The sequence below is a fragment of the Macaca thibetana genome, chromosome 17 (genome assembly GCF_024542745.1).
Source record: "Macaca thibetana thibetana isolate TM-01 chromosome 17, ASM2454274v1, whole genome shotgun sequence".
Lineage (NCBI taxonomy): Eukaryota > Metazoa > Chordata > Mammalia > Primates > Cercopithecidae > Macaca > Macaca thibetana.
The window spans coordinates 88,572,436-88,599,876 of NC_065594.1; the positions used below are offsets into that span (position 1 = coordinate 88,572,436).

Below are 27,441 nucleotides of genomic sequence, written 5' to 3' on the forward strand. Positions count from 1 at the left end.
GATAAATTCTAACCACTTTTCTTCTTATTTGAGAATATTATTAGAGATAATAATAACAAAATATATTTCTAATGTGTCTAATTCAGAGTTTTAGCTATTAAACAGATTAACACATTTATCAGAGAAAAGTACGGAAAATATTAATGTCAATAAAAGACACTGGGTAGTACTACCCATAGTGTTATCATACTGTCATAGGTGATGCATCATATATATATTCTCTCTCTCTCTCTCTCTATATATATATATACACACACACACACACACATTCATATAATATATTGTCTTTACTGTGTCTGTGTATGTGATATCTAAGTAGAGGGGAATTTGTCCTAGACATGTTGCAATATCTCACCTGGTTAAATATTTCTTGGTAAATAGAACAATATGCAATAATGACTGATTATTTTTCTTAATTGTCTCTTACACCAAATACATTAGCATGGTAAAATAATTCACATATTATACCTGTAAACTCTCCCCATGAAATTTCTGCTTGCTGATAATCTTAGAAAAATAAAAACTTGAAGAGTTCCTAAACACAAAGAACGGCAGAGAACACTTAGGAGTGACTGAGAAGTTAAGGGGACAAGATTCAGATATCACAGTGAGTAGCTCTTCAGTGAGCCCTGGGAGGTAAGACAAAATTCAGGTGTTTTGGCCTATGTTGCCCAATAGGACGCTTCCTATTTCTCATAAGAAAGATTATTTGTACTATGTTCTGCTAAATGTGGGCCACCTCCCTGTCACGTTTCTTTGACAGGGAACTTCCCTGGGTCTCCTGTTCTAATAACAATTGACTTGATCAGAAACTCTGTATGTGCATTCCAATTAGTAATGGAGTAAAATGTGAACAGTTCTGCAAATGCACTTACTCTCATCAGCACATTTTCTAAGGGGCTTTATGATCTTGGGAATTCTTCAAACATTATTCACACAATCCCTTGTCTAAGGGAAGTCCGTTTAGAAATAACACAGACGCTTAGAGTGAATGTGCTTGTAATAATAATTATATTATGTAATATGGAGAAAAAATAGTCAAACAATAGGATTACTATTTGAAACAATAGATGAAGGATTAAAAAGCAAGTCTTTAGTCACAGAACGATTAAATGAAGTACCAACCGCACTATCACAATCAACTATAAAATGCAGGCCTGTTAGCCTCCCTGGTATTCTCTGGAAGTGCGGAATTGTATACACTATACTACAAATACAAAACACATTCTATTTATGCCAATTAATCCACAAAATAGTTTACTGTATGTATGCATAATTAAATTAACTCTTAGGCATTTAAGAAAATTCAAAGTCAATTAAACAAAACAAAATTTGCTTTGAGGCGAGGAGTATAATGTGTCTGTAGTAACCAAAGCAGCAAAACATGTTAATTTTTAATTAATTTGAACTTTCATTGCTGCAGTGAGGTTTTCACACCAACAACAAACACCAGTGAGCCACAGGCTGGAAACAAAAATGAGTGAGCCACAGGCTGGAAAGGCTCAGCATGCCCCAGCTTCCCAGGGAGAAGCTACTCTGGGCAAGGCCTTCTGTGCCTGAGGAGTGGTTTTGGTGGAGTCTGAAAGAGCATGAATCCATTTCCAATAAGAAGAAGCCAGACAGGAGAGGTCACTGGGAGTCAGTTTCAGGAGACAGATCCAGGGGATGCTGACACTGACGTCAGCCTTCTACCAGGGGCCTGCTTCCTGCCACTCCCTAAAGCATTCTGGAGTGAAGACGGATCCTACCCCATGGAATAAAATCACCCCAACAAGAATGAGCTTTGAAAGTGGATGAAGGGCTTCGGGAAGCTGAGGTGGGTGAACCATTTGAGGTCAGGAGTTCAAGACCAGACTGGCCAACATGGTGAAACCCTGTCTCTACTAAAAATACAAAAATTAGCTGAGCGTGGTGGTGTGCACCTGTAATCCCAGCTAATTGGGAGGCTGAAGCACAAGAATCACTTGAACGCAGGAGGCAGAGGTTGTAGTGAGCCGAGATTGCACCACTGCACTCCAGCCTGGGCGATAAGAGCAAGACTCAGTCTCAAAAAGAAGAAGAAGAAAAAAAAAAAGTGCATGAAGGGGCCAGAAAATGGCTATGGCTGTCCATTTGCTCATTTGTTCTCTTAAAAAGTTTTCCTGAAACATTGATTCAATCAAGAGGAATGCTCTTTCGTGTTTGTTGTTGGTGTGAAAACCTCACTGCAGCAATAAAAGTTCAAATTAATTAAAAATTAACATGTTTTGCTGCTTTGGTTACTACAGACACATTATACTCCTCGCCTCAAAGCAAATTTTGTTTTGTTTAATTGACTTTGAATTTTCTTAAATGCCTAAGAGTTAATTTAATTATGCATACATACAGTAAACTATTCTGTGGATTAATTGGCATAAATAGAATGTGTTTTGTATTTGTAGTATAGTGTATACAATTCCGCACTTCCAGAGAATACCAGGGAGGCTAACAGGCCTGCATTTTATAGTTGATTGTAATAGTGCGGTTGGTACTTCATTTAATCGTTCTGTGACTAAAGACTTGCTTTTTAATCCTTCATCTATTGTTTCAAATAGTAATCCTATTGTTTGACTATTTTTTCTCCATATTACATAATATAATTATTATTACAAGCACATTTACTCAAAGCGTCTGTGTTATTTCTAAACGGACTTCCCTTAGACGAGGGATTGTGTGAATAATGTTTGAAGAATTCCCAAGATCATAAAGCCCCTTAGAAAATGTGCTGATGAGAGTAAGTGCATTTGTAGAACTGTTCACATTTTACTCCATTACTAATTGGAATGTACATACAGAGGTTCTGATCAAGTCAATTGTTATTAGAACAGGCAGCAGCATTTCAGTGTTTAAAAAAAACTCATATTTTAAATATTAGTTTGCCTTCTCTGAATTAATAATTAAATGACCATTGATATTGTGCATATCACTGTTCTGTATAATAGATAATAAAATGTGGTATGTGTATATCTTACTATAATTTCATCTTTACACATCTGTTCCCTTGGCTGGTTTGTTTGATGTCTCTTGATAAGCACTGAGTCTCGTTCATCTTTGAATTCCCCGGTAATCCCAGTTCTTGGCACGTGTAGAAACTCGGCATTTTTGTTTCCTTAACTGAAGACTTACTATCTTAAATCAGCAGTTTATAATAACAAAACCACGAAACACTGTCTGTCCCAAGTATACAATTTGTTCAAGTCGATCTTTATAAAGCTAATCCGATTCCCCCAAGCAGCTTGGAGAACTACAGCCATTACCTCTATTCTGGCAATTTCCAGTCTAAAATTTAGCATCTTCTGTGAGTAACAGGAGGGTAGGAACCTTGCTTTATTCAGGTCTATGACTCCAGTAAGGAAGCATGATTGGTATCAAATTAAACATTTATAAAGTAAATCAATTGGTGAATGAGAAACACTTGAATTTGCTATGATGATAAGAATGTCCATCTAATGAAAGAAACGAATATTCTGGCCCCAAAGAAGAAAGGTATGAAACATTTCTGTAAGTACCCATTGCTGAAACATAAACACTGTATTTTTAGCTTTCCATACTAAGAAAATTAATTGGTGGTTGATAAACTAGTGCCTTTAACTTTCTGCTTTAACTACAAGAATATTGTTTACCAGGACCACACCCTTATTAGATACAGTTTTTGCTGAAATGCAAAATGAGTTAAGTAACATTTCATTAGACCCTACAAGTTCCTGATCTAGATCATTATATAGATGTAGTACTTTTGTTTAAGTGTGATATCATCAACATTTTAAAAACATCAAATGGAACTTGTTTCCTCTTTGTTTGTTTGTTTTGAGACAGAGTCGTGCTTTGTCACCCAGGCTGGAGTGCAGTGTCATGATCTTGGCTCACTGCAACCTCTGCCTCCCGGGTTCAAGTGATTCTTCTGCCTCAGGCTCCTGAGTAGCAGGGATTTACAGGCATGAGTCACCACACCCGTCTAATTTAGTATTTTTAGTAGAGACAGGGTTTCACCATGTTGGCCAGGCTGGTCTGGAACTCCTGACCTCAAGTGATCCACCTGCCTCGGCCTCCCAAAGTGCTAGGATTACAGGCGTGAGCCATCACGCCCAGATTTGTTTCCTCTTTAGCTAAAATGTGTCATTGATTCCAGTTAGTGGTGATTTCAGTTTCAGCAGGAAGAGACTTCCTTTCTGAAAATGGAACTTAGTGGGAAGTGAGAAGGACATTTAGAACAGTTGCATTAGCAAATCAGCTGATCAGGGTTCCAGCCTCAAGTAATCAGAACACAGCACAGCACACGAGGCCGAACTGTACTAGAGGGTCCAGAACACAGCACAGCACACGAGGCCGAACTGTACTAGAGGGTCCAGAACACAGCACAGCACACGAGGCCGAACTGTACTAGAGGGTCGAGAACACAGCACAGCACACGAGGCCGAACTGTACTAGAGGGTCGAGAACACAGCACAGCACAGGAGGCTGAACTGTACTATAGGGTCCAGAACACAGCACAGCACACGAGGCCGAACTGTACTAGAGCGTCCAGAACACAGCACAGCACACGAGGCCGAACTGTACTAGAGGGTCCAGAACACAGCACAGCACACGAGGCCGAACTGTACTAGAGGGTCCAGAACACAGCGCGGCACACGAGGCCGAACTGTACTAGGGGGTACAGAACACAGCACAGCACACGAGGCCGAACTGTACTAGGGGGTCCAGAACACAGCACAGCACACGAGGCCGAACTGTACTAGGGGGTACAGAACACAGCACGGCACACGAGGCCGAACTGTACTAGGGGGTACAGAACACAGCACGGCACACGAGGCCGAACTGTACTAGAGGGTCCAGAACACAGCACGGCACACGGGGCCGAACTGTACTAGGGGTACAGAACACAGCACGGCACACGAGGCCGAACTGTACTAGAGGGTCCAGAACACAGCGCGGCACACGAGGCCGAACTGTACTAGAGGGTCCAGAACACAGCACGGCACACGAGGCCGAACTGTACTAGAGGGTCCAGAACACAGCACAGCACACGAGGCCGAACTGTACTAGAGGGTACAGAACACAGCACGGCACACGAGGCCGAACTGTACTAGGGGGTCCAGAACACAGCACAGCACACGAGGCCGAACTGTACTAGGGGGTCCAGAACACAGCACGGCACACGGGGCCGAACTGTACTAGGGGGTCCAGAACACAGCGCGGCACACGAGGCCGAACTGTACTAGAGGGTATTGCACTTCTGACTCTGCCTCTTCTAGATTTCTTCTTTCTCTGCTGTGACCACCTATAGAGTTCCTGCTTCTGAGCGGTGCTTGTTGTAAGAACATTCTTCTGGGAGATAAGATAAAAAAATAATACTAGATTAGAGCAAAAGCAATTGCAGTTTTTGTCATTACTTTTAATTACTTTTGCCCCAACCTAATAGTAATAAAAGAAAGCAGCCTGCCTTATTCTTAAATAAAACTTTTTAGGATCACCTGTTAAGATTGAAGAAGAAAAGGGAAAAAGGGAAAAAGGGAAGGGCACTCTCAACTGCATTTGATAATGATGACATTAAGCTACTTTTTCACTTTATTAGTTCGTTTATATAATTTAATTTCCACCCCCACTTTTTAAATTCCCTAACAAATGGGAAGTAAATGTCTACTGATATAAATCTTGCTAATTTAGAGTTTTTATTTTCATAAACATTGAGATTTGTTGTTAACTGTTTAAGTATTTGATACCCTAAATATAAGTATTGAAGTTAAGGCACTAAAATCAGAAAATTGGATGGAAAGATAGTATGAGAGCGATTACTAAAGAATAATGTCTAAAGAGCCTACAATATCATAATTCCATTTCAATTTATTTATAAGGAAATATATACTTTTGCATGTTTTAAAATTGAAGATAAATTTGTCAGAGATGAAACACCTGAGTTTAATCATGTTTTCCTTATAACTTTTATTAGTATTTTTAATGAGTATAATTGGTTTAGACAACTATAGAGTTATTTTCTAAATAGGAACAATATCACAAAATGGCAGTAGTAATAGTAATTGAGTAACCCAGTTTTTGCTAGGTCATAATATTGCTTCATTTCCTAAGTGTACAAGAAAGTTATAACAGAATGCTAATTATTTGTCTGAGTGAACAAACATATTAAACCCTGTATAGTCATGCCTGCTTGTCTTTAAGTTTCCAGAATTCATCTTTTGTAAAACAGGTTTTAAATATTTTGTATTGATTCAGTATCTTTCTATGTAACTGATTGTTTCACAGTATTCTTGTGTAACTTACTTGGATTTATCACACTAAAATCTCTCAAATTAGAATATTACAGTTGGAGCTGAAGCACATCAGTCCAAACTTTACTGATAATTAGTTTCAGAATTTTTCACTTTCCATTAATTTTTGAATGTGAATATATGATGGCATTTAGACCATGTGATTGGGTCTCTCTGGAAATTTTCTTTCATGTAGAAGTGTTGGTGAGCTGAAAGCACAATTCATGGCCCGGGACCACTTATTTGGAGGGTTATTCATTATTTGAACTTTGTTATTTCATAAATAGTGTTTCTTAATGAAAATATGTAGCATATAAGTAATCACAACAGTAGTTCTGAAAGACATCCTTGACTAGAAAGTATTTTAAAAATAGGAGCCAAATCCTATGCAATAGAACAGTAGGTGTCAAAATGGAACCCACATTTCTATGCTTTTTTATCTTGACTTATTAGGATTAATTATAATTAGCTAGGCATTTTTACTCAGCTTTTACATTTAGCAGAAAAGAAAATTTGGATTATTTAGTTTTATTTACTTTATGAATCTATTCTGAAATAGCCAGATCTAATATCCTATTACTGATGTCATTTAGTTACATACATTGTTTCGAATAAGTTTACCGTAGTAGGTACAGCCTACATGTGAATACATTTTGGAGGTTGAAAAAAAATCTTCGTGATGTTTACTTTTAAAGATTGTCTATAGAGTATACACGTTTTACTCATTTTAAGTTCTTCATTAAAAATCTCAATTTTAATGAATCTTTAGAGCTTGGAGGTGCCGATGGTTCTAATTAACATGTCAGAAAGGATTTTAGCATGCGTCCCCCACCCTGTCCTGAAGCCAGGCTTCTGAGCTGCCTACCTGGAACGTGTATCTGTCCGCCCGAGGGCAGACATGCCAGTTTTTGAAGGTTAAATTGACTGTCCAGTTACCTTATCAGTAAAGGCAATCTGACTAAGTATTTAAATATCTGTTGGTCACTATTTTATTATATCTCCATTCCTTCTCTCCTCCCCATTTTGTCATACTTCCTTCCGGAGCATCTCTGATCAATATTTGTATGTTTGTTTCTTACACTAAACTTTCTTCACTAGATAACCTTACCTAATACGTTCTTTGTTAGATTATTTGTTTCTTTTGATTTTGGCAAAATAATAATAATAATAATAATAAAGGGGGTTGACTTTTATGGCATAAATTTTTCACTTATTTTGCCAACCTTTGACTAAAGGAAGAGTAGAACTCGTGTTCACTATACTTGTCATCCTGCTACCTATGGCACTACCAGATATATTGGGAACGTATCCGGCAAAACTGTAACCAACTAGGTATACACATGGAAACTTTGAAATACATATGGAAATTTGAAGGTGTATATAACCTTCTGTACACTCAATATTAATTTAAATTTTATGAGAATCCACCAGGAATTTTAAGGCATGATCTTTATCCATAAACAAGTTAATGACTTTTAATTTTTTGTTAAATAGGAGCTATTAAATATTTAAATGTATGAATAAGTGAAATGGGGAGAAGAGAGTGTATTGGTCAGGGTTCTCCAGAGAAACAGAGCCAATAGCCAAGAGGGTATGGATCTATACAGAGACAGAAATGGATTTTTTTTTTTTAATTGAGGTATAGTCTTGCTCTGTCACCCAGGCTTGAGTGCAGTGGCACGATCACAGGTCACTGCAGCCCCGACCTCCTGGGCCCAAGTGATCCTCCCACCTCAGCCTCTCAAAAGCAGGGACTACAGTTGCAGGCCACTATGCCCAACTAATTTTTTTTATTTCTTGTAGAGACTGGGTAATTAAAATTTTCTTTTAGTCCTGCTACCCTGAAAGAGGTTGCTTGATACATCTGTGGGTTATATTCAGCGCAATGTTTTTCACATCATACTTTATGAGCATTTGATGAAGGTCAGGGATGGGGCCCGGATGAACCTGCCTAAGAATACCTTTGTCGGTAGTAACTATCTGTACATGGTCATGTGTCTGAATCAAATAAACTGTAATATTTGCATATTACTGAAGTTTCGGTGTAGGTGCCTATGTTAGTCGGTATTTGAGACACAGGGTTAGTGAAGTTTATCCTTCCTGTTGGTGCTGTGGACATGGCCTTGCACAATGCTTTCTGGTCACCTTCTCCCCTGAGGAGGACCTCGGCACCTGTTCAGCCTCACCTGAGGCATATTTCTGTGCCCTCTTCCTGTATGGAACCCTCTCGAGACTGAGAATGTATTGGTGGGAGTTAGAGAAAGTTCTGCCCACCTCTCCCTCCAGGCGGATGCAGCTCCCCAGGCCTCGACTTGTTAAACTAATCCCACCATCTTCAAGGCCAGGCCAACCCACATTTCCTGAGCAAAAACTGATTTTTCTCTCCGTTTCACGACTTCACTCACTGAAATATCAGCAGCTCTGGGTGTGTGTTTCTGGCTGTGTTTATGCTGGACACAAGGCTCGGGGATGAGTTCAGGCTGGGGTCAGCCCCTTAACCGTTGTCCAGGGCCTTCTGTGCAAGACACAGCCACCCTGTCTGTCTCCACCCCCCGGCTCTCCCAACTAGACATTTTCAAGAAACGAATAATTGGCCATACGAGTATTCACTATGTGTAAGGTGGCAAGAGTTTTGAATTTGTTTCACCAGATGTTTTGAAATATTTCAACTGATTAGAAAAATATGGATGAACTATTCTGGGAATGTCACAAGACCCAAAGACTTTCTGAATGTGTAACTTGTTAAAAGGATTCTGTTCTTTTCCTAAATTTATTAGATTCTGTTCTTTTCCTGGAGACCACTGACAAGATTTTCTCTTTCCAAACAAAACAGTTTGTGACTCACATATTAATACTTTCCAGGTGGAGATGTATGTATCTGAACGCATGGTTAATAAAAAGTTGTACTTGTATTCCTTGAGGAGGGGGAGACTTAAAATTTAAAATTAGTTAATGTGTTTCAGATAGTTCAGAAACAATACAGAAAATAATTTCTTTTTTAGGAGCAAAGTGAGGGCGGGTGGGCAATCAGCACTTGGCCATCGTCATTAGCAAAGTGTGCTGTCTTTATTGATACCAACTGTTTAATTTAAACCAACTGTTTAATTTTGCCTTATTTGGCTTCTGTTTATATATTAAACAACACCAAGTAAGATAGCTCTGCCCACATAGAGAAGACACTGTTCCTTTTATTCACACAGCAGATAAAAAACTGAGCAGAACATTGTGTTTGCAGTCTGTGAGTCTCTGACTTGGTGAATGGACTAAACAAGTTGGTTTTTAAGTAGTAACATTTTTGTTTCTACTTGAACCTTCAATCCCAGCGTGCCTTGGGTACACAAGCAGGCACACAAGGGTTGTTTCATGCGCACTCATCTCTGTGCTGCTGAACGGGGCCACACCTGCACCCTGGAGACACAGGCCTTTGAAGTTCCATGGGGATGTTTTTGGCAAACAGTCAATGTTTGTATTTGATCTTCAAATCATATCTATTCCCCCTCCTTAGAGTGATGCCGCATGCTGGATGGTAACAGTTTTCATCTGTGCCTCCACATAGCACTTCTTGAAAGAAATCTTCAGTGTGGACTCCTCTGTTCAAAAAGAGAACCCTCCTGTGATTTAGTCCACGGCTTGATCTTATTCATGCATTCTCAGGTGACACGAGAAACTGAGTCCAGGACTAGTTTTACTCTGCCTCAAAGCACAAGTATTAGCACACGCACTCACACTCACACCTCACATATATACACAGATTATTTTGGCGATATTATGGACTTGCTTTGGAAGACGTAGCATCAGCCTGCTCTTTGTTGTCAGGACAATAAACAAATTGGTTAAATGGATGAGTTAATTAGAAATAGCACATAGCCAACAGTTGTTACTGACTCATTTTCAATAAATTTAACTTGTAATGAAAACCATTTCTTATCCAAAGCACAAGTCGAATTTTATACAATTGTAACACATATTCACCTGGTTTGCCACTGTTTCTTCTGTAAGAAGGAAGGTATCTGTGTTGCTGGAGAAGGTGTGCTTTTTTCATACTGGTTGATAAAATTTTAATTTAGAATTTAATTTAGAAACTTAGTCTAAAGAAAGCACCATTAGGCTTTGTGAAAAAGGAGAGTGGGAAGAACCAAGGAGCTTAAAAAACAAAGGATCTCCTAAAACTAGTAAGTGAGTTCAGCAGTTGACAGGATATGAGATCAGTACACAAAATCAATCACATATATTAATCATTATGTATTAACAGTGAACGTGTGGAAACCACAATTAAAAACATAACACCCTTTCCAATTTCTCCAGGAAAATTAAATACTTAATTATACACTTAACAAAATATGTACAGAATCTGGAGGGTGAAAATGAAAAAAAAATACCAATTCTAGAGACTTATAATGTTCACTTATTGGAAGATTCAATATAATTCAATATAATAAAATGCCAGTCATCCCTAAGGTGATTTATAGGTTTAGTGTAATTCCTGTTAAAATCTTAACAATATTAAGATACATATGGAAGCTTATTCTAAAATATGTGTGTAAGGGCACAGTACTTCTGATAGCTTAAAAAAAATACAAAAGAAGAATAAAATCAGAGGAACTACCCTACCCATATTAAGGCCTACCATGCAGCTAGAGTAATCCAGACATTATGGTATTGGTAGACAGACAGACACAGAGATCAAAGGAAGAGAAGGGTGAGTGCAGAAATAGACTCACACAAATATACTCACACACAAAAAGGTGATTTTTTTGGCAAACATACAAAACAGTCGAGTGGAGGAAAGATCAACAAAAGGTGCTGGACAACTGCGCATCCATAGACAAAACAAGCAAAACAAAAATAATAAAGCAAAGCCAAAATCTCACATAGTATGGAAAAAAATCAAGATGATCAGAGACCTAAATGTAAAGTATGAAGCGATACAGTTTTTAGGGAACAAAAGAAGGAAATATTTGGGATCCATGACTAGGCAAAAAGAACTTAAGCTTGACATCAAAATCCTAATCCACATTAGGAAAGATTGATAAATTATATAACATCAAAATGTAAAACTCTTATTCAGAATACTTCATTAAAAATATTATAAGACAAGGTTCAGGCTGGGAGAAAATATTGCCTTCATATCCAACAAAGGACTAATATTTAGAATATATAAACAGCACTCCAAATTAACAGTAGGAAAATAAAAGCTGTTCTCATCCAATTAGAAATGGGCAAAAGACATGAAGAGATATTTCACCAAATATGAATATACGGATAGCACATAAGCATGTGAAAAGGTGTTGAGTGTCATTAACCATTAGATAAATGCACATTAAAAGCCTGATAAGATACCACCACATACCTATCAGAACAGCTCATAAAAAAAATCTGTGACAGCATCAAATGCTGGATGTGAAGAAACTCACTGCCCCATGCATTGCTGGTAGGAATGTAAAATAGTGTACAGCCATGCTAGAAAAGAGTTTGACAGTTTCTTATAAAACTATAGATGCAGCTACCCTACGACCCAGGTATTGCACTTCTCGGCATCCGTCCAAGAGAAATGGAGGCGTATGTTTACACAGATACCTCTCTGTAAATGTTCATAGTGGCCTTATTCATAAAAGCCCCACTAGAAACACTCTAGACGTTTCTCAGACGGCTAAGTGGCTAGACACACTGCCGTGTGTTAACACTGGAATACTGCTCAGCAGCAGACTGGAACGGTTTAGCTGTACACAGCAGCCTGGATGAATCCACAGAAAACTGTGCTCCCAGTTTTTGATTAAGAGTTTGGTAGAGCTTCTTTTTTTTTCTCCCTTTAGAAAAATTTTCATTGAGAACTTTATAAACTTGATAACAGATGTAGGGATGACTTAAAAGAATTACCTTCCTCAAAACATTTTTTTGTTTGTTTTTTGTTTGTTTGTTTACTTTAAGTTCTGGGATACATGTGCAGAGCTTCTTTTTCTTATGATTATATATAATACTTTTTGATTTTCAGAAATACTGGGGAACATGGAAAAGAACAAAAAAGAAGAAAATGATTGGTATGCACCACGAATGCCTGTCTTGGAGAAACCCCTATAGATGCAGATTCTTCCAGATGCTGTCTAGTCCTTCCTTTTAGTTTCACTTGGTTTTCTTGGGACTCTTGTGGCTAGCTCATGGGGAGACAGAAAAACTGCCAAAACCTCATGCTATGAAGTTAATCAATGGAAAGTGAATTAGGCATCAACCTAGAGGCCGTGGAGAGCTGGGAGGAGTGGGCATCTGATGATGAACACTGTGAGGGCAAAGGCTGTGGGGTTGGCTGGGAGCCTTCCCCAGGGCCTATATTTTCCCCAGGACGTCCCTGCCAATTAAATACCTGTTGAAATTATGTTCTCAAGTGGCACTTTTCACAGCAATTATAACTTTTATGTGATTTGGCACTTTAAGAACGCAGAAGTTTATTTTTCCTAGAATTTGCCTTAAGGAGAAATAAACATGCTTAAATAATTGTTTAAAATTTGGAGAGAAGAAATGAATAATATATAAATTAATGAACAATGTTGATGTAGACAGATTTCTGGTGAGGAAAGATATTAACTATTCTCCTTCAGCTGCCAACTCAACCCAACACTTAAGGTCAAGACACCTCTTCACTGCTTAAAAAATACAACTATAGGCCTGGCATGGTGGTGCATGCCTATAATCCCAGCATTTTGGGAGGCCGAGGAAGGCCAGATCACCTGAGGTCAGGAGTTTGAGACCAGCCTTGCCAACATGGCAAAATGCCATCTCTACTCAAAAAATACAAAAATTAGCCAGGAGTGGTGGTGGGCACCTGTAGTCCCAGCTACTCCACTCAGGAGGCTGAGACAGGAGAATCGCTTGAACCTGGGAGATGGAGGTTACAGTGAGCCAAGATCATGCCATTGCCCTCCAGCCTGGGCAAAACGAGCAAGACTCCATGTCAATAAATAAATAAATAAATACATACATACATACATAAAACTATATATAGTTGATATCAGTGTTACTAAGATTTCTATGGAATTGGACCACCAAATTTCTACAATGTTTTTATCCTTTTTCTGTAAATGAAATGTAGGATACTTTAGGAATTGCTGACTTTCCAGAGAGCAGAACAGCAAGACCTTTGGTGTGTCCCATCCGCCTTGCAGGAAGCTCCTAACTAAGCTTGAGAGACGCTGGGCTCACGGGCAGGACGGGGGTGTGTTGGTCTGCCGATGTCAGGCTTCACAACTTTAAACAGACTCCAGTGCCCTTATTTCTGAAATAGGTTAAATAATGGCTCCGTTTGTGAATTGTTGTGGAGACTAATAGAGGAAGTGCCTTAGAAACATCCAGTGGAGAATTTGGCCCATCAGTATCAAGAAATATTAGTTCCCATCGCATTTCCCTTTGAGTGGAATTAAACAGTATTAATCCATCTGTAGTTTTTATCCATCTAGAGCACCCATGTTAAGAGTCTTCTACCCCATGATAGAAACAGCAGACAGACTATTCCCTTGATCTGCCAATCTTTTGAAAACAAAATAGCAATGACTCTTAACAAATGCTCTCTGAAATTTCTGACTCCGCACGTGGAGATACCTAGATGTTGCCAGTGTTCCAAGAGCCAAAGAGGATAAGAAAATAGGCTTAAGCTATAGATGTATGATTTTGACTCATAGAAGAATAGTATAGAAGACATTGAATATTAAGTTAAAGGGTCTGAATGCTAGAGGTTATGTGACCGTGAATCAATACGGGGGCAAAACTGGAAACTCTTAGATGAAACCCTTGCTTTGATTCATCTGGGATGGTTCTCAGCCACTGTGTTGAGATTAGTGGGATAACATCTGTGGAGGTGAAGCGAGTCCACTGGCCACTGGGAAGTCCATGACCCATTACCCACCATTATTCTTACCTATTTCAACCTGTTTAAAAAAAAAAAAAAAAAAAAAAAAAGTCTGGGAATGCCATTGTAACATTGCATCGATGATTGTCAACTTTCAGGCAATTCACGTCAGTATACAACAGCGAAGTGTGAACTATGCTCTTTTCCTTTTACCTATTTGTTACTTTTTTCTGTCTGAAAAGTATAGAAAAGCATATTTTATGGTTTAAGATGGTTAGTGGCGCAGTCATTTATTTGATTAAGAGCTTCATTAATGATGGAGTACACTGACTAAAAGTTGCCCACATAGGCAAGATATAGACATTCCGGGAAATACTCATATTCCGTACATGCATTGCAGCCTGAGCGTAGGAGGCATACCACACGCAATGTCTCATTTGTCATTCACAAAACCACTGCGAACTAGAAATGGAGAATTTTAAAATCTATTTTTAATATATTTTTACTCTGTTTTACAGATAATAAAGATTTAAATGTTTGGGGTTTTTTTTTAATTGTCAAATAATACTTAAATATGTCTCCAGATTCTTAGTTTCCATATTTTACCATGCATATTTTCCAAGTTTTTTTTTTTTTTGCCCTTATGTGAGATTTCATGATTGAGTGATGTCAAAGGGAAAATTTGTATTTTTAATCTCCAAAAATAAACATGTATTTTTTTTTATTCTGGTACTAACCTTCCCATTTTAAGATATAGTTTTGCTGATAAGTAAGAACTGCGTTTCTAGTGAAATCATCCTAGATGCTTTTGAATAATGGGAGAATTTTGAGTATTGTGCAAAAGGCATTGTGTTTTTTTCTTCGTCTTTATGACAAGTTTTCTGGCTACAGAGGAAAATGCTCACAACCAAGCTAAAGGTATCTTTCCTGCCATCAGGCAAACTGCCCTTTCAAATTGTCTGTTTTGAATTGGTTCACACCTGACCCATTACCTAGTTAACAAACCTGTCTGCAACTACCAGGATTTCTTCACAGGGCTTCATCTACCCAAAATTTAACTGCAATAAAAATGCTGCTGTATTCATACTTCCTCATGGAGCGGGTCATAGCTGCTGTAAATTCTAGGCTAAAAAGTAAAATAAAATGGAGGATGGGAGGTTTAAAGAAATACTTAAGCTAGCTGGTGCAGGGCTACGGGGAGCTTACTAATTGATTACTTATCAAGAATTGTAAAAGTTTTTCTTTTTTGCCCATTTGACTCTAATGGTAACAGGAGCCAATTGTTCTTTGCAAGACAAGTGGCCCCTCAATGGAATATTAACCTGTGCAATGATCAAGGAAGTCAGAGAAAAAGATAATGTCAGGAAGATGCATAGAAACCTACTGTGAGGACCAGAAGTATGGAGACGGGTTACAATTTTTTATCATTAAGATTTATCACTAGAGCCAGCGTGTGGTGGCTCACACTTATAATTCCAGCACTTTGGGAGGCCAAGACATGCAGACTGCTTGAGATCAGGAGTTCAAGACCAGCCTGGGCCACATGGCAAGACCCTGTCTCTACTAAAAATACAAAAAATTAGCCAGGCGTGGCGACATGTGCCTGTGATCCCAGCTATTTGAGAGGCTGAAGTGGGAGGATCACTTGTGCCTGGGAGGCAGAGCTGCAGTGAGTTGAGATCACACCATGCCGTCCAGCCTGGGAACAGAGCAAGACCCTGTATTATAATAATAATAATAAAAGGTTTATCACTAAAGGTTTATAGATTGCAGACAAAAGCACCCTCTGACCATGGTAAGCCAATTTCTTACTGATATCATTGCCCTTGACCTTTTTCTGTTCCACTGCCCCAAACCCCAGCTTGCTCATCCTCCATCAGGCATTTGAGGGGCCCTAGAGGAGGTGACCTCACCCCAGGAGCTGGTCTCCACTGCCACCTGGGCATAGCATGCTGTAGCATCAGCTCAGCTCCTGCTGCTCCCTGCTTCGCAACTGCGTCCCTTCTCCGCAGGAAATGTCTTAGGTTCCCACGACCTTCACCTGGTCGCTGAAACCTCAACCTCTTTCTCTCCTAGAAAAATCAAAGCTACGAGCATTGGTTGCTCTCCTCCCCTGAGATGGCACCAGCCTTCAGAGTCATATTTGTCACCTTACCTGGCACGTCCTAGAGAGTCAGGTCATTTCTGCAGTGAGAGGCAGACGCTCCCCTTGCACCAACTCCACACCCTCTCCTTACCTCATCCATTTCCCCCTCTTCAGTACTCTCCACGGCTCCCTTTCTTAAAGTCTTTTATGTGGGTTTTTATGCTTCTACCTCAGCAGGTTCATATTCCAAAGTCTCTCCCACACCCCACTCCAGCCCCTAGACTGTTCTTCCAACCTCAGCCGAGATTGAGGAAAAAGAAATTCCCACAGACCCAGCTCACATGGCCATTGCGATCTGCGTCTCTCTTCCAATTCCAAAAAACATTCCCCTTGTCAAGGGCATAATTTCCTTGTTTCTGTGGTCTCTTTTCCATCACTATCATTCAGTCTTAAAGGCACCTTTTCCAGCCAGGCACAGTGGCTCACACCTGTAATCCCAGCATTTTGGGAGGCTGAGGTGGGTGGATCATGAGGTCAGGAGTTTGAGACCAGCCTGGCCAAGATGGTGAAACCTCGTCTCTACTAAAATACAAAAATTAGCCGGGCGTGGTGGTGTGTGCCTGTAATCCCAGCTACTCGGGAGACTGAGGCAGGGGAATTGCTTAAACCAGGAAGGAGGAGGTTGCAGTGAGATCGTCACACTGCACTCTAGCCTGGGCAACAGGGCAAGACTCCGTCTCAAAAAAAAAAAAAAAAAAAAAAAAAAAAACCTTCTGTTTTAATGACTCAAATTTCCTGTAACATTCTTACTCTATCCTGGACACTCCATTCTTTCCTCAGCCCTAATTCCAGCATCTCATTTTGTGTGAGCTCACTCTCTCCCATGGTTCTAGCCTTCTGCATGTTGATGACTTCCAGATCCTATTATCTAGTGTTTTTCTGAATTCCAGATCTTTATAGCTGTTATTTCTTGGGACTACATTTAAACTTTAACAAGTGGTTTAAAGTCAATGTGTCTAATATCAAATATAAGACTTTATCTTTCCAGAAACCTATTCCTCCTCTTGAGCATGTTTTCCAGTTGAACGAGCATGCAGTCCACCCTGTTTTCCCAGACGGAGACTTGCTACTCATCATGAACTCCCCACTTTCCACCTCCCGGTGCCCAGTTCACCCCCTCGTACTGCCAGCTCTGCCTCCTCCCTTCTCCTCTCCCCATCCGTCCTCTTCTTCACCACCACTAGTCTCTCACTGGGCCACATGCTCCCCTTACTTGCCTTACCTCTTTCCAGGTAATCTTGCCCTGGGCTACCAGGATATTCTTTCCAAGGCACCAACCTGGTCGTGCCACTTCTTTGTTGCAAGGCCCTCAGAGCTGCCTGTCACTTCCAAGACATGACAAACTCTTTTTCAAGCTGTACAAAGCCCTGGCTACTTCTCCAATCTCATCAATCTTTGCTCATCTCACCTTAGGCTCCAATTTTGCACACATGGATATATTTTCCCCATATGCATCATGCTTGACCAATTCTTTCTGCTTTGTACATGTTCTAATTATTCCAGGGATAAGCTGAAAGCCTGGGAGTTGCTTGGCAAAGTCTTATATGGCAACTGTTAGAACCAAAACCTGCTTTTCCCCACCGTGTTTCCTCATGGTCCACTTCTGGGTGTGGCCCCTTCCTGTACACTTGTACCTGGAGTCTGTCTCTCTGATTCTATCTCCCTTGTCTGTGCCCCTGCATAGTTTATTCTGCTGTTGTTGAGTCCTTTTCCTTCATATTCTCAGCTGCTTGGTATTGCCTGTGTTAGATATAGGTGATTCATACGCGTTTGTTGAGGGAAAGGAGTAAATCAGTGGCATAATCAACCATCTCATTATTGAAAAGTACCAACAAGGAAAAATAATAACTTACTATAAATTAGGCATCTTTAGTTCAGATATTAATTACAAAGCATATGATAGAACCTGTCAAATTTTTATATGAAATACATGAGTCACAGCCGGGTGCGGTGGCTCACGGCTATAATCCCAGCACTTTGGGAGGCCGAGGTCAGGAGTTTAAGACCAGCCTGACCAACATGGTAAAACCCTGTCTGTACTGAAAATACAAAAATTAGCTGGGCATGGTGGTGCGCACCTGTAGTCCCAGTTACTGAAGAGGCTGAGGCAGGAGAAACGCTTGAACTCGGGAGGCGGAGGTTGCAGTGAGCCAAGACTGTGCCACTACACTCTAGCCTGGGCGACAAGAACGAAACTCCGTCTCAAAAAAAAAAAAAAAAAAAGACATGAATCACTTGTGACCTTCTCCTGTCACAAGGAAAGGTGCAGCAGCTAAGATGAAAACCGAGTAGAGGAATGTAAATATGTCCTGGTACAACAAGAACTAACATTTCCCTTTCCTGAGACATCATGTGGTGTTATGTACCAAACGCTTTTGAAAACATGGGGACACCATGTCCAGGTGATTCCCATCATTTTAGAGATCAAATATGGCAGAAGTGACTTTTAACCACAGAAGTCTGACCAGAAGCCAAGCGGTAACATTACACGCCTTGTCTCCTAACAGGTATTTGAACCAGACCATGCAGGACGATGTGTCCACAGGGGAGCGCTCTCTGAACAGGGAGAAATTGGCTGTTTTGAAACAAGCCCTGAATGTAGTTGGCTTCAGCAACTTGGTGAGTCATGTCATAAATATTTCACTGAGTAAATCAACCTTCTACTAATTTATACAAGTTATTCATTCAGAAGTATTTACCGAGCCCCTGTGACATTCCAGGTATTGCCGAGGACACTGATGATTCGACAGACAATAAGCCCCAATCCCTGCCTCCTAGAGCTGACGTGCTAGTGGGGGCAGGGGGCAGGGGGCAGGACTTAATCCACATGTTGAGGAAGAAGGGAACTAGGAAGAAAACATAGCAGTCAGCAGAGAGTGGCAAGAGGAGAGGGTGCAGTTTTCAAGAGGGTAGAGAAGGAGCCCTTTCCCAAAATGAATATAATATATACATTATATATTTTTAAATATATATTTTATAATATATAATTTTAAAATATTTAAAATATATTTTAGTAGATCATAAACTTTATAATTTACAGATTATATTTATAAAATATAATTTATAGATTATATTTATAAAATATAATTTAAAATTTAAATATATAATATTCAAAATACATATTTTATATATGTATCCAAAACAGATCAAATAACTTTATATTTGATCAACCCATGAAAAAACTGATAAACCTAAAGTAACCGTTCGTGTTAAGAATCACTTGAAAATTAACATAATCACCTTGTTAAAACATCTTCTTGAACAATGTAAATGTTTCAATATTGTTATATTTGATTGCACAGAATTGCCAAATACCTCCAAGCATTATGAAGCTGAAAAATTACACTTTAAAACTTTTAGACCATGGCCGTGCAGTAGAACCATCTCTGATGATGGAAATGTTGGTGACCTGCTCTGTGTTGTACCACACGGTAGCTTCCAGCCACGTGTGGCTCCTGGACACTTGAAGTGTGGCTTGTGGACTGAAGAAATAAATGTTTAATATTTCTTTATTTTAATTCATTTAAATTGACATAGCCATGTGTGGTTAGCGGTTACTGAATTAAACAGCACCCGTCCAGTGAATAAGACATAAGAAATGGTCTAAGGCTTGAGAAAGACCTCTCAGAATTCCCTTCAGTCTCTATTTCCCAGAGGCATTATCTTTGCCTCCATTCAACATGGTGGTATTTTGGATTATGGTCAATTTACGGGCAATTCCTCATGAATATTTAATATAATATCACAGGGATAACTTGGACATGCCACTAGTTCACAAGCCCAGACGGGGTCACAGATTTAAAGTTGTTCTTTTTATTTTTCTGAAGCCAATACATGCGGGCAGTGAGTGGGTGGGGAGGGTGGAGAGGTCCACAGGGGGAAGAGGAAGGAAGTGAGGCTCACCCTAAATCAGTGAATGCGGGGGCACCTTGCTGCATCCACCCTTGCCGTGTTGAGAGACTGGAACTCGAGGAGCCCGCAATCACGTGGCGTCTCGTTCTTTTTGGCTCTGATTACCCAGCCTCTGTTTTTCTCCTTTACTGAGTCCTATCCACTGGCACTGTTCTGTCTTTGCACTTGCTGCTGTGGTACTTTTTTGTTTTGATATTTTTCCCTCCCTCCATGCCTGAGATGTCTGCTTCCTCATAGGAAGTGAAGCTAGAGATATGGATAGAAACCATTCTGCCAACATACCAGTTGCCTGGAAACAGGGCTTTGAAAATTCATGACTGATCCTCAAAGGCAGGGCAAGCAAAGTACACTTTCTGACTAAGGTAACCCAGGGAGACTCTCATAGCCTTCTTGGTAAAAGTAGTAGGTACACACTAGCAAAAACCATGAAATTAATTATTTCATCCTGACCCTGGGAGTGACTTGAATGAAGACAATTGAATCCACTTTAGAGGGATGGATTATGTCCAGTAAGATTCAAAGGATGGTATTTCTGGGCCCGTGAGTTCTTGAATCAACACTTGCGATTGCGGTCCTGAGAGATCTGTTCGTAACCGTGCCTCCAGCTCTGCCGTCTAGCAGGGTGGCAGGGACACAGAATCACAGCCTCCTTTCTGCTCAGGAAGGAGTTTATTTTTACTTTTGTCATAGAATCCAGCACACTGTAATGCACATTATAGTTATTTTCACAGCTCTGTCTCCATCACTAAATTATGAGATTCTTGAGGACAGTATAGATTCTTCAGCTGTCTATCCAGAGGTGCCTATCTTGCAGGTACCAGTACCTTTCATGAAGACTAATTGATTTAAAAAAAAAAAAAAAAGCTGGGCACGGTGGTGCACGCCTCTAATCCCAGCACTTTGGGAGACCAAGATGAGAGGATTGCTTGAGGCCAGGAGTTTAAGACTGACCTGAACAGCATAGCGAGACCCCCATCTCTGCAACTGTTTTCAAAAACATTAGCTGGACACTAATTTTTGCCTGTAGTCCTAGCTACTCAAGAGGCTGAAGTGGGAGGATCACTTGAGCCCGGGAGGTCAAGGCTGTAGTAAGCTACGATTGTGCCACTACAGTCCAGACTGGGCAACAGAGTGAGACCCTGTCTCAAAAAAAAAAAAAAAAAAAAAAAAAAGGAAAAAAAAATAAGTTGGCAAGTAGTTAAGTAGTTTGAGAGGCTTGAATAATGCCATTTTATACAGCATAAGTAAATGAAATTTGAAAAACAAATTTATGATTTAGGAATTAACTGAAAACATTTTTATATGTATATGACCTTCATAAAATATTATTATACCTGAAACTTAGAGATCATTCTTTTCAATGCTCTCATTTTAAAATTGGTAAAATCTTACCTTATTATGAAAACTACAGGCTCTGGAGAAAATCGCGGAAGTCTCAAGAAGTATATTGTTTCCACTGTATATTTATAAAGCACATCAGCATTGTTCTTAGAACAGCTCCCACAGTAGTTACGGAAGGAGGTTTTGTTCTCAAATTACAGATTAGGAGACTGAGAATGGAACAGGCTATGCCGCTCGCCCTTCACAGGGCTCAACCTGTTTTACTATTGATATCATCATGCTAAATATTTGACATTCTAGAGAAGTACAGTTTAACTTGCAGCTTTTTCTTGATTTTTCATTCTTGCCAAAAAATGACTATCCAAAATCAAATTTAAGGTCTCATTTTTTTTTTATGCAGCGTTCCAGATTCTCTTTCAGCACTCTCTTACTTCCTGCTACCCTCTGCTCAAAGATAGCTCTTGCCAACATCCATTTTTTTTCTGTTTTCCTTAAAATACCTTAAAAAACAATTAGCATTTTGTGAGTCTAGGCACGGTGGTTTTCATTACGCCTCCTTTAGTTTTTCCTGGAGAAGTAAACAATTTTGTAATCATCATGTTAATTTATCTCATAAGAGAGATAGCAAAGAAATGAACACTATAATGTAGGTTCTTGAATGAAGCGGCCACAGCAACTGCAAAGTCTAAATAGCATCCAACGTGAGCCTGGAGAGGAGGGGGAGTGAAGTCTAACCTTACAAGTGAAGCCAAGCTGGTCAAACCCACAGCACACAATTATTCATTTTTGTTATGACGATTATCTACAAGCTGTTAATTTATATCAGAATATTATTTCCTGACTCTCTCATAATTTTTTCAGGAACAGAAACATTGATTTAGAGAAAATATGCTTTGAATTATGAGGTTTTGATGTTGAGATAGAGACTAGTAGTTTTCTTGCCATAGCGAATATTTGGGATCTGCAAACTCACAACCTCATTAATAAGCTCATCATTTTTGTAACTTACTTTTAGATACTTAAACATTTTGCCTTTTAATCTTTCTTCTAAGCACCCTATTCATTGTCTCTGTTTGTAAAACGCATAGGAGGTGGAGAATCTGTTCATAATTCTAGCAGCAATATTGCACCTTGGAGACATTCGGTTTACTGCCCTGACTGAGGGGAACTCCGCCTTCGTTTCTGACCTCCAGCTCCTGGAACAAGGTCAGTGGAACGTGACCTTCTGACATTCACCACATTGATGTGCAATTTTGTAAATCTACCAGTAGATGGCGACATAGTACAGAAAAGCCTGTTGGCGTAAACGCTTTCCTCTATAAGTAGAATTCAGTAAGCTGGGAAAATTGTCTACTTTGTTTTTCTTATAATCTGTTGTGGAAATGAATAGCAAGATGTACTTTTTTGTTCTCATTCTGTGCACCACGTTAACAACACTGATTCTTTAGCACATACTTGTGTTTATTTATATTGTTCTAAGTACCCTTCACCCCACCACCCAGTGTATTTTGGGGGCATGTTATTAGCTAAACATTTTAAACAGAATGTAATTACTTCCCTTTCAAAGATCTTGCCAAGAATCTCGCTCTTTGGAGCTGCCTCTTTAGTCGCTCCCAGATTTTAAAAAATACCTTAAAACCACAGATTGTCAATAAACAACATATCTTCACCTATATCAAAGAGATTTAACCAGGAACCTGGAAAAAAACAATTCCATACCATCTGTCAGGACAGGGAGGAAAAAAATCTGCTGTGATTTAATGCACAGAACTGTAAGAACTCATTAATATTTTGATTAAGATGTTTCTCTAGTTGAATTTGACAATTACAGTAGTAATGACTTTTTAAAATACTCATGTTTTGTAATGTGCCTATATAAGACTTATCAATTATAGCCATAAAATTCAATGTTCTTGGAATCAAAAAATATACTAACTTTATGTTTATAATGCTGATTTAATTTTAGTGGCTGGAATGTTACAAGTATCAACAGATGAGTTGGCATCTGCCTTAACAACTGATATTCAATATTTTAAAGGTAATTTTTTTATACTCTAACATCTTTGTGCAATTTAGAATCAAATATGAAAATTAAATACAGTTTGACCTGTCCCCACTTAGTGAAACTATTTCTATGAATTTAAGGTCAAATGAGAAAAGCATTATGAGCCTGTTTGGTCATTTGATGTGACTATAGTTTAGACTCTTTATACTCCTGAGAGACCATTTTGCCTAACTGGTCACCCTTTCTAGATAATCTGTCATCTTAGAAAAACAAAACCATCAATCCGAGAGGGTTTCTTCAAATAAAATATTGGATCCATTTGCATGTGTGGTGCCATGCTGCACTCTTCAATGAAGGACCGACCTTTTCCTGCTACCTCATTGGTTAGAATAGCTGTCATTTATTGGGCATTTATAAACTGATAGGCATTGTGCCAAGTCCTATAAAAATTGTTGTGTTTGAATTCTCACAGATTGCTCTGATGTGGGCATTACTATTTCCATTTTAACGGAGGGGAAAACTAAAATTCAAATAAGTTAAATGACTTTGAACCTCAAATCACTAGTAAGTGACATGTCTGGAATTCGAATCTAGCACTGTCTGACTCGCAGATGACATGCTTAATCTCTATGCTACATGCATCTCTACTCAGTGAACAAAGAGAGTGGTTTTCCCACTCACTCTAAATGATGGCCTTATGTTTTCCTCTTTATTGTGATTGTGAGAACTCACCATTCATCTAACCTTTCTTCTCTAAATCTCTACTATTCTTCCTCTGTGGCCTTTTGGGCCTACTTGCAGGTATTTAGGTAGGTGAGTCATGATTCCTGCCTCACTCCTACTCTCAGAATATCCCCAAACTTAATGAATCTCCCCGTTGTTCACTCCGTTGCCCAAAAGTTATCCTTGATAGCTCTTTCTCTTCCAACTCCTCCATTCATAGGTCAGACAGACGCCATGAATATCTCCCATTCCTACTTCCTACCCTTCATTTTCATCAGCACTGCTGAATTTATCATTCTTTCCCTGCATTACAGCAAGACACTCCTATTCCTCTTTTATCTGGCCTTATCTCAACTTGCCCTCCTTCCACACTACTTCTGAAATAATCTCTCTGAAATGCAATAGGCATTTCAGGAATAAGGCCAACTGTCTTTCAAAGATAGACCAGCTCGTCACTTTAGGTGGCTTAGGAGGCCCCACTGGCACCCTTGCCTCCCACCCACTAAGCATCTTGAAGACATTGTTCTTCTTCGCAACTTCTTTTGAGAAACATTGAGCTCCCCATTAGTGTCTATGATTTCCTCTGCTTATACCACCCTCACTTGCTACCACCACCCTGTGGGTGACCCATCTGCACTCCTCAGTCACATGGCTCTAGGAATGTCAATTTCACAATGTCATAAATGGCCACACCCACTTTCACTGCCCTTCCTCTTGTGTTGTTCCATCTCGATGACCTTGAACTTGTAGCTCTCTGACTACATTTTCTACCAGTATCAGTAGATATCCTTCCTCACCTGTGCTTCTAACAGACTGAAAACGCTTCAACCCGCATTGCACGTGGACCCCACCCCGTTTCTAGTCTCTTTCTTTGCCTGAGATGCAATGGTCAGCGAGTTTGGCCAAGGCCATAGAATATGAATTCTAGGCTCCTATTTACACTCAGCCCTCCTGCAACAGTGATGGGATAGGCTCAATGCCAAACCACCCTTGTTCTTTTTTCCTTGGCCCCATCTCTATTCTAGTCTCTTCCACAGACCTGTCACTCAAGAGTTCAATCACTGTGTCTTTGAGAATGACGTAGAAATTCCCACCTAAGGCCCAATCTTCTTTCCAAACTCCAGACCAACATTCTGGTTAATGAGATCATGCCTTTGAAAATATTTAAAATATATCTGATTTTCCAGATAGCCCGTTTCCACATGCCTTAGGATGATTCAGTATCCAAACCAGCGAGTTGTTATCAAAAGCCTTGCCAGGAGGGACTCTGTGAAGAACTGTTTCCCTAACTGAGGTGAAATTACACAACCTACAATAAAGGTGGAATGCTGTGGTCAACAATTCTAACAGAGAAGATTACAATGTACATGACTTTTGTTTTAGGAAACATTGTGCGTAATAACTGACAGAGACCTTCTCATTTATTAGAATCAGTATAATTTTTATACATCACTTATCGTATGGATGTGTGGAGAATTGATAGGATATGTGGAGTTTTGGTTGGCTTCTAGATGAGGGAACCCTTGTGCTCACTCCTCCTTTTCTTTCTACCATTTTAGGGGATATGATAATACGACGTCATACCATACAGATTGCTGAGTTTTTCCGAGACCTCTTGGCCAAGTCCCTGTACAGTCGTTTGTTTAGCTTTCTGGTGAATACCATGAATTCTTGCCTCCTCAGTCAAGATGAACAGAGAAGGTAGGAGTTGATGGATGTTAAGTTCTGTTGTTATTACTGTAGTAAGTAACTTAAAGGCTCAACTCCAAAAGCAGCTTCATATTACAGCGTGACCCTTAAGTTGAACTTCATTAATATATTTTATTTTAACAAGGTAATCTGACTTGAAGGGTTTTATTGATTATTCTTTAGGAAGTGAAGCCCCCTCCCTGGGGTACCCTCCCATTTACATTGATGAATTAATAATCTATGTATAGATATGCAAATGCATTCTTTATGGACTGAAGGTAGATGTGGCCTTTTGTGCACCAATAAATATAAAAATTTTATAAATCCAGGAAGAGGACACTCTAAGAACAGGTAAGGCACTGGAATTTGTGGAGTAGCTCATGCCTCCTTTGGAACCAATTTCATGATGTGTTTTGGATCAGTAATGCTTCGTCTTATTTCTTCACTTATTTTGTGGATTATGTGACAGAGGGTCTCTATGGTAATAATTTTGGCTTTATATCCCTAATGACATTTTTTTTTTTTTTTTGAGACGAAGTTTCACTCTTGCTGCCCAGGCAGGAGTGCAATGGTGCGATCTTGGCTCACTGCAACCTCCGCCTCCTGGGTTCAGGGGATTCTCCTGCGTCAGCCTCCCAAGTAGCTGGGAATACAGGCATGTGCCACCACACCCGGCTAATTTTGTATATTTAGTAGAGACGGGGTTTCTCCATGTTGGTCAGGCTGGTCTTGAACTCCTGACCTCAGGTGATCCGCCCGCCTGCCTTAGCCTCCCAAAGTGCTGGGATTACAGGCATAAGCCACTGCGCCCGGCCCCTAAACATCTTAAACAGTAGCTTCTCAGGGCTATTTCATCATCTAAAAATTGTATATCTCCATTACATATTATCAGTGGAAAACTTTCTTGTTATTCTTGTCACTAGTAGTGACCTTGAGCAGACAATTGAGAGCACAATCACATTCACAAGTCTTCACGTACTTGTCTTCAAATGAAACCTGAGAATTTCTTTGTCATCTATATAGACTTCTTAAATTTAAATTAAATTCCTGAAAATTGATGCCTTCAGAGGTTTCTTGGAAAACATTAGAACTAATATATATTAATGGGAAAGTTCTTAAATAAATATAGACATCTCAGAAGATTTCAAAGACAAGAGGATACTGAAATTCTTATTAAAATGTACACATCTCAAATCTCACTGAACATTGATCAGCATATTCAGTAGTCTGTAATTTGAGAGTGGCAATGGTATAAACCATATTTCAGCAGAAATATTGTAGTATTTAGTATGACAAGGACTCTTGATTTTGCTATTATTGTTATCAGTTAATTTGTTAATGTATAGATGATTCACAGAATGGTACTAATATGCTAGGTCTACCAAATTAATTATGTATAAAATTATTGACAGCTCTGCTGAAGTTGACACTGAAAAAATGAATATGTAAGTCCAGCTGTGCATAGAAACTTCTAGAAAATTTTCATTTGACATTTACATTTTACGAA

At 39.4% G+C, this 27,441-nt stretch overlaps 1 protein-coding gene across 2 annotated transcripts in view; it reads left to right on the top strand.

The window, feature by feature from the left end:
• Positions 1-27,441, top strand: part of MYO16 (myosin XVI) — a 615,551-nt gene that overhangs the window by 347,422 nt on the left and 240,688 nt on the right. For both annotated transcript variants that reach the window (XM_050766698.1, XM_050766697.1), the window contains 4 exons: positions 18,772-18,883; positions 22,606-22,723; positions 23,484-23,555; positions 25,805-25,946. In XM_050766698.1, coding sequence (XP_050622655.1) covers positions 18,772-18,883; positions 22,606-22,723; positions 23,484-23,555; positions 25,805-25,946 — 444 coding nt within the window. The remainder of the gene's footprint in view (positions 1-18,771; positions 18,884-22,605; positions 22,724-23,483; positions 23,556-25,804; positions 25,947-27,441) is intronic.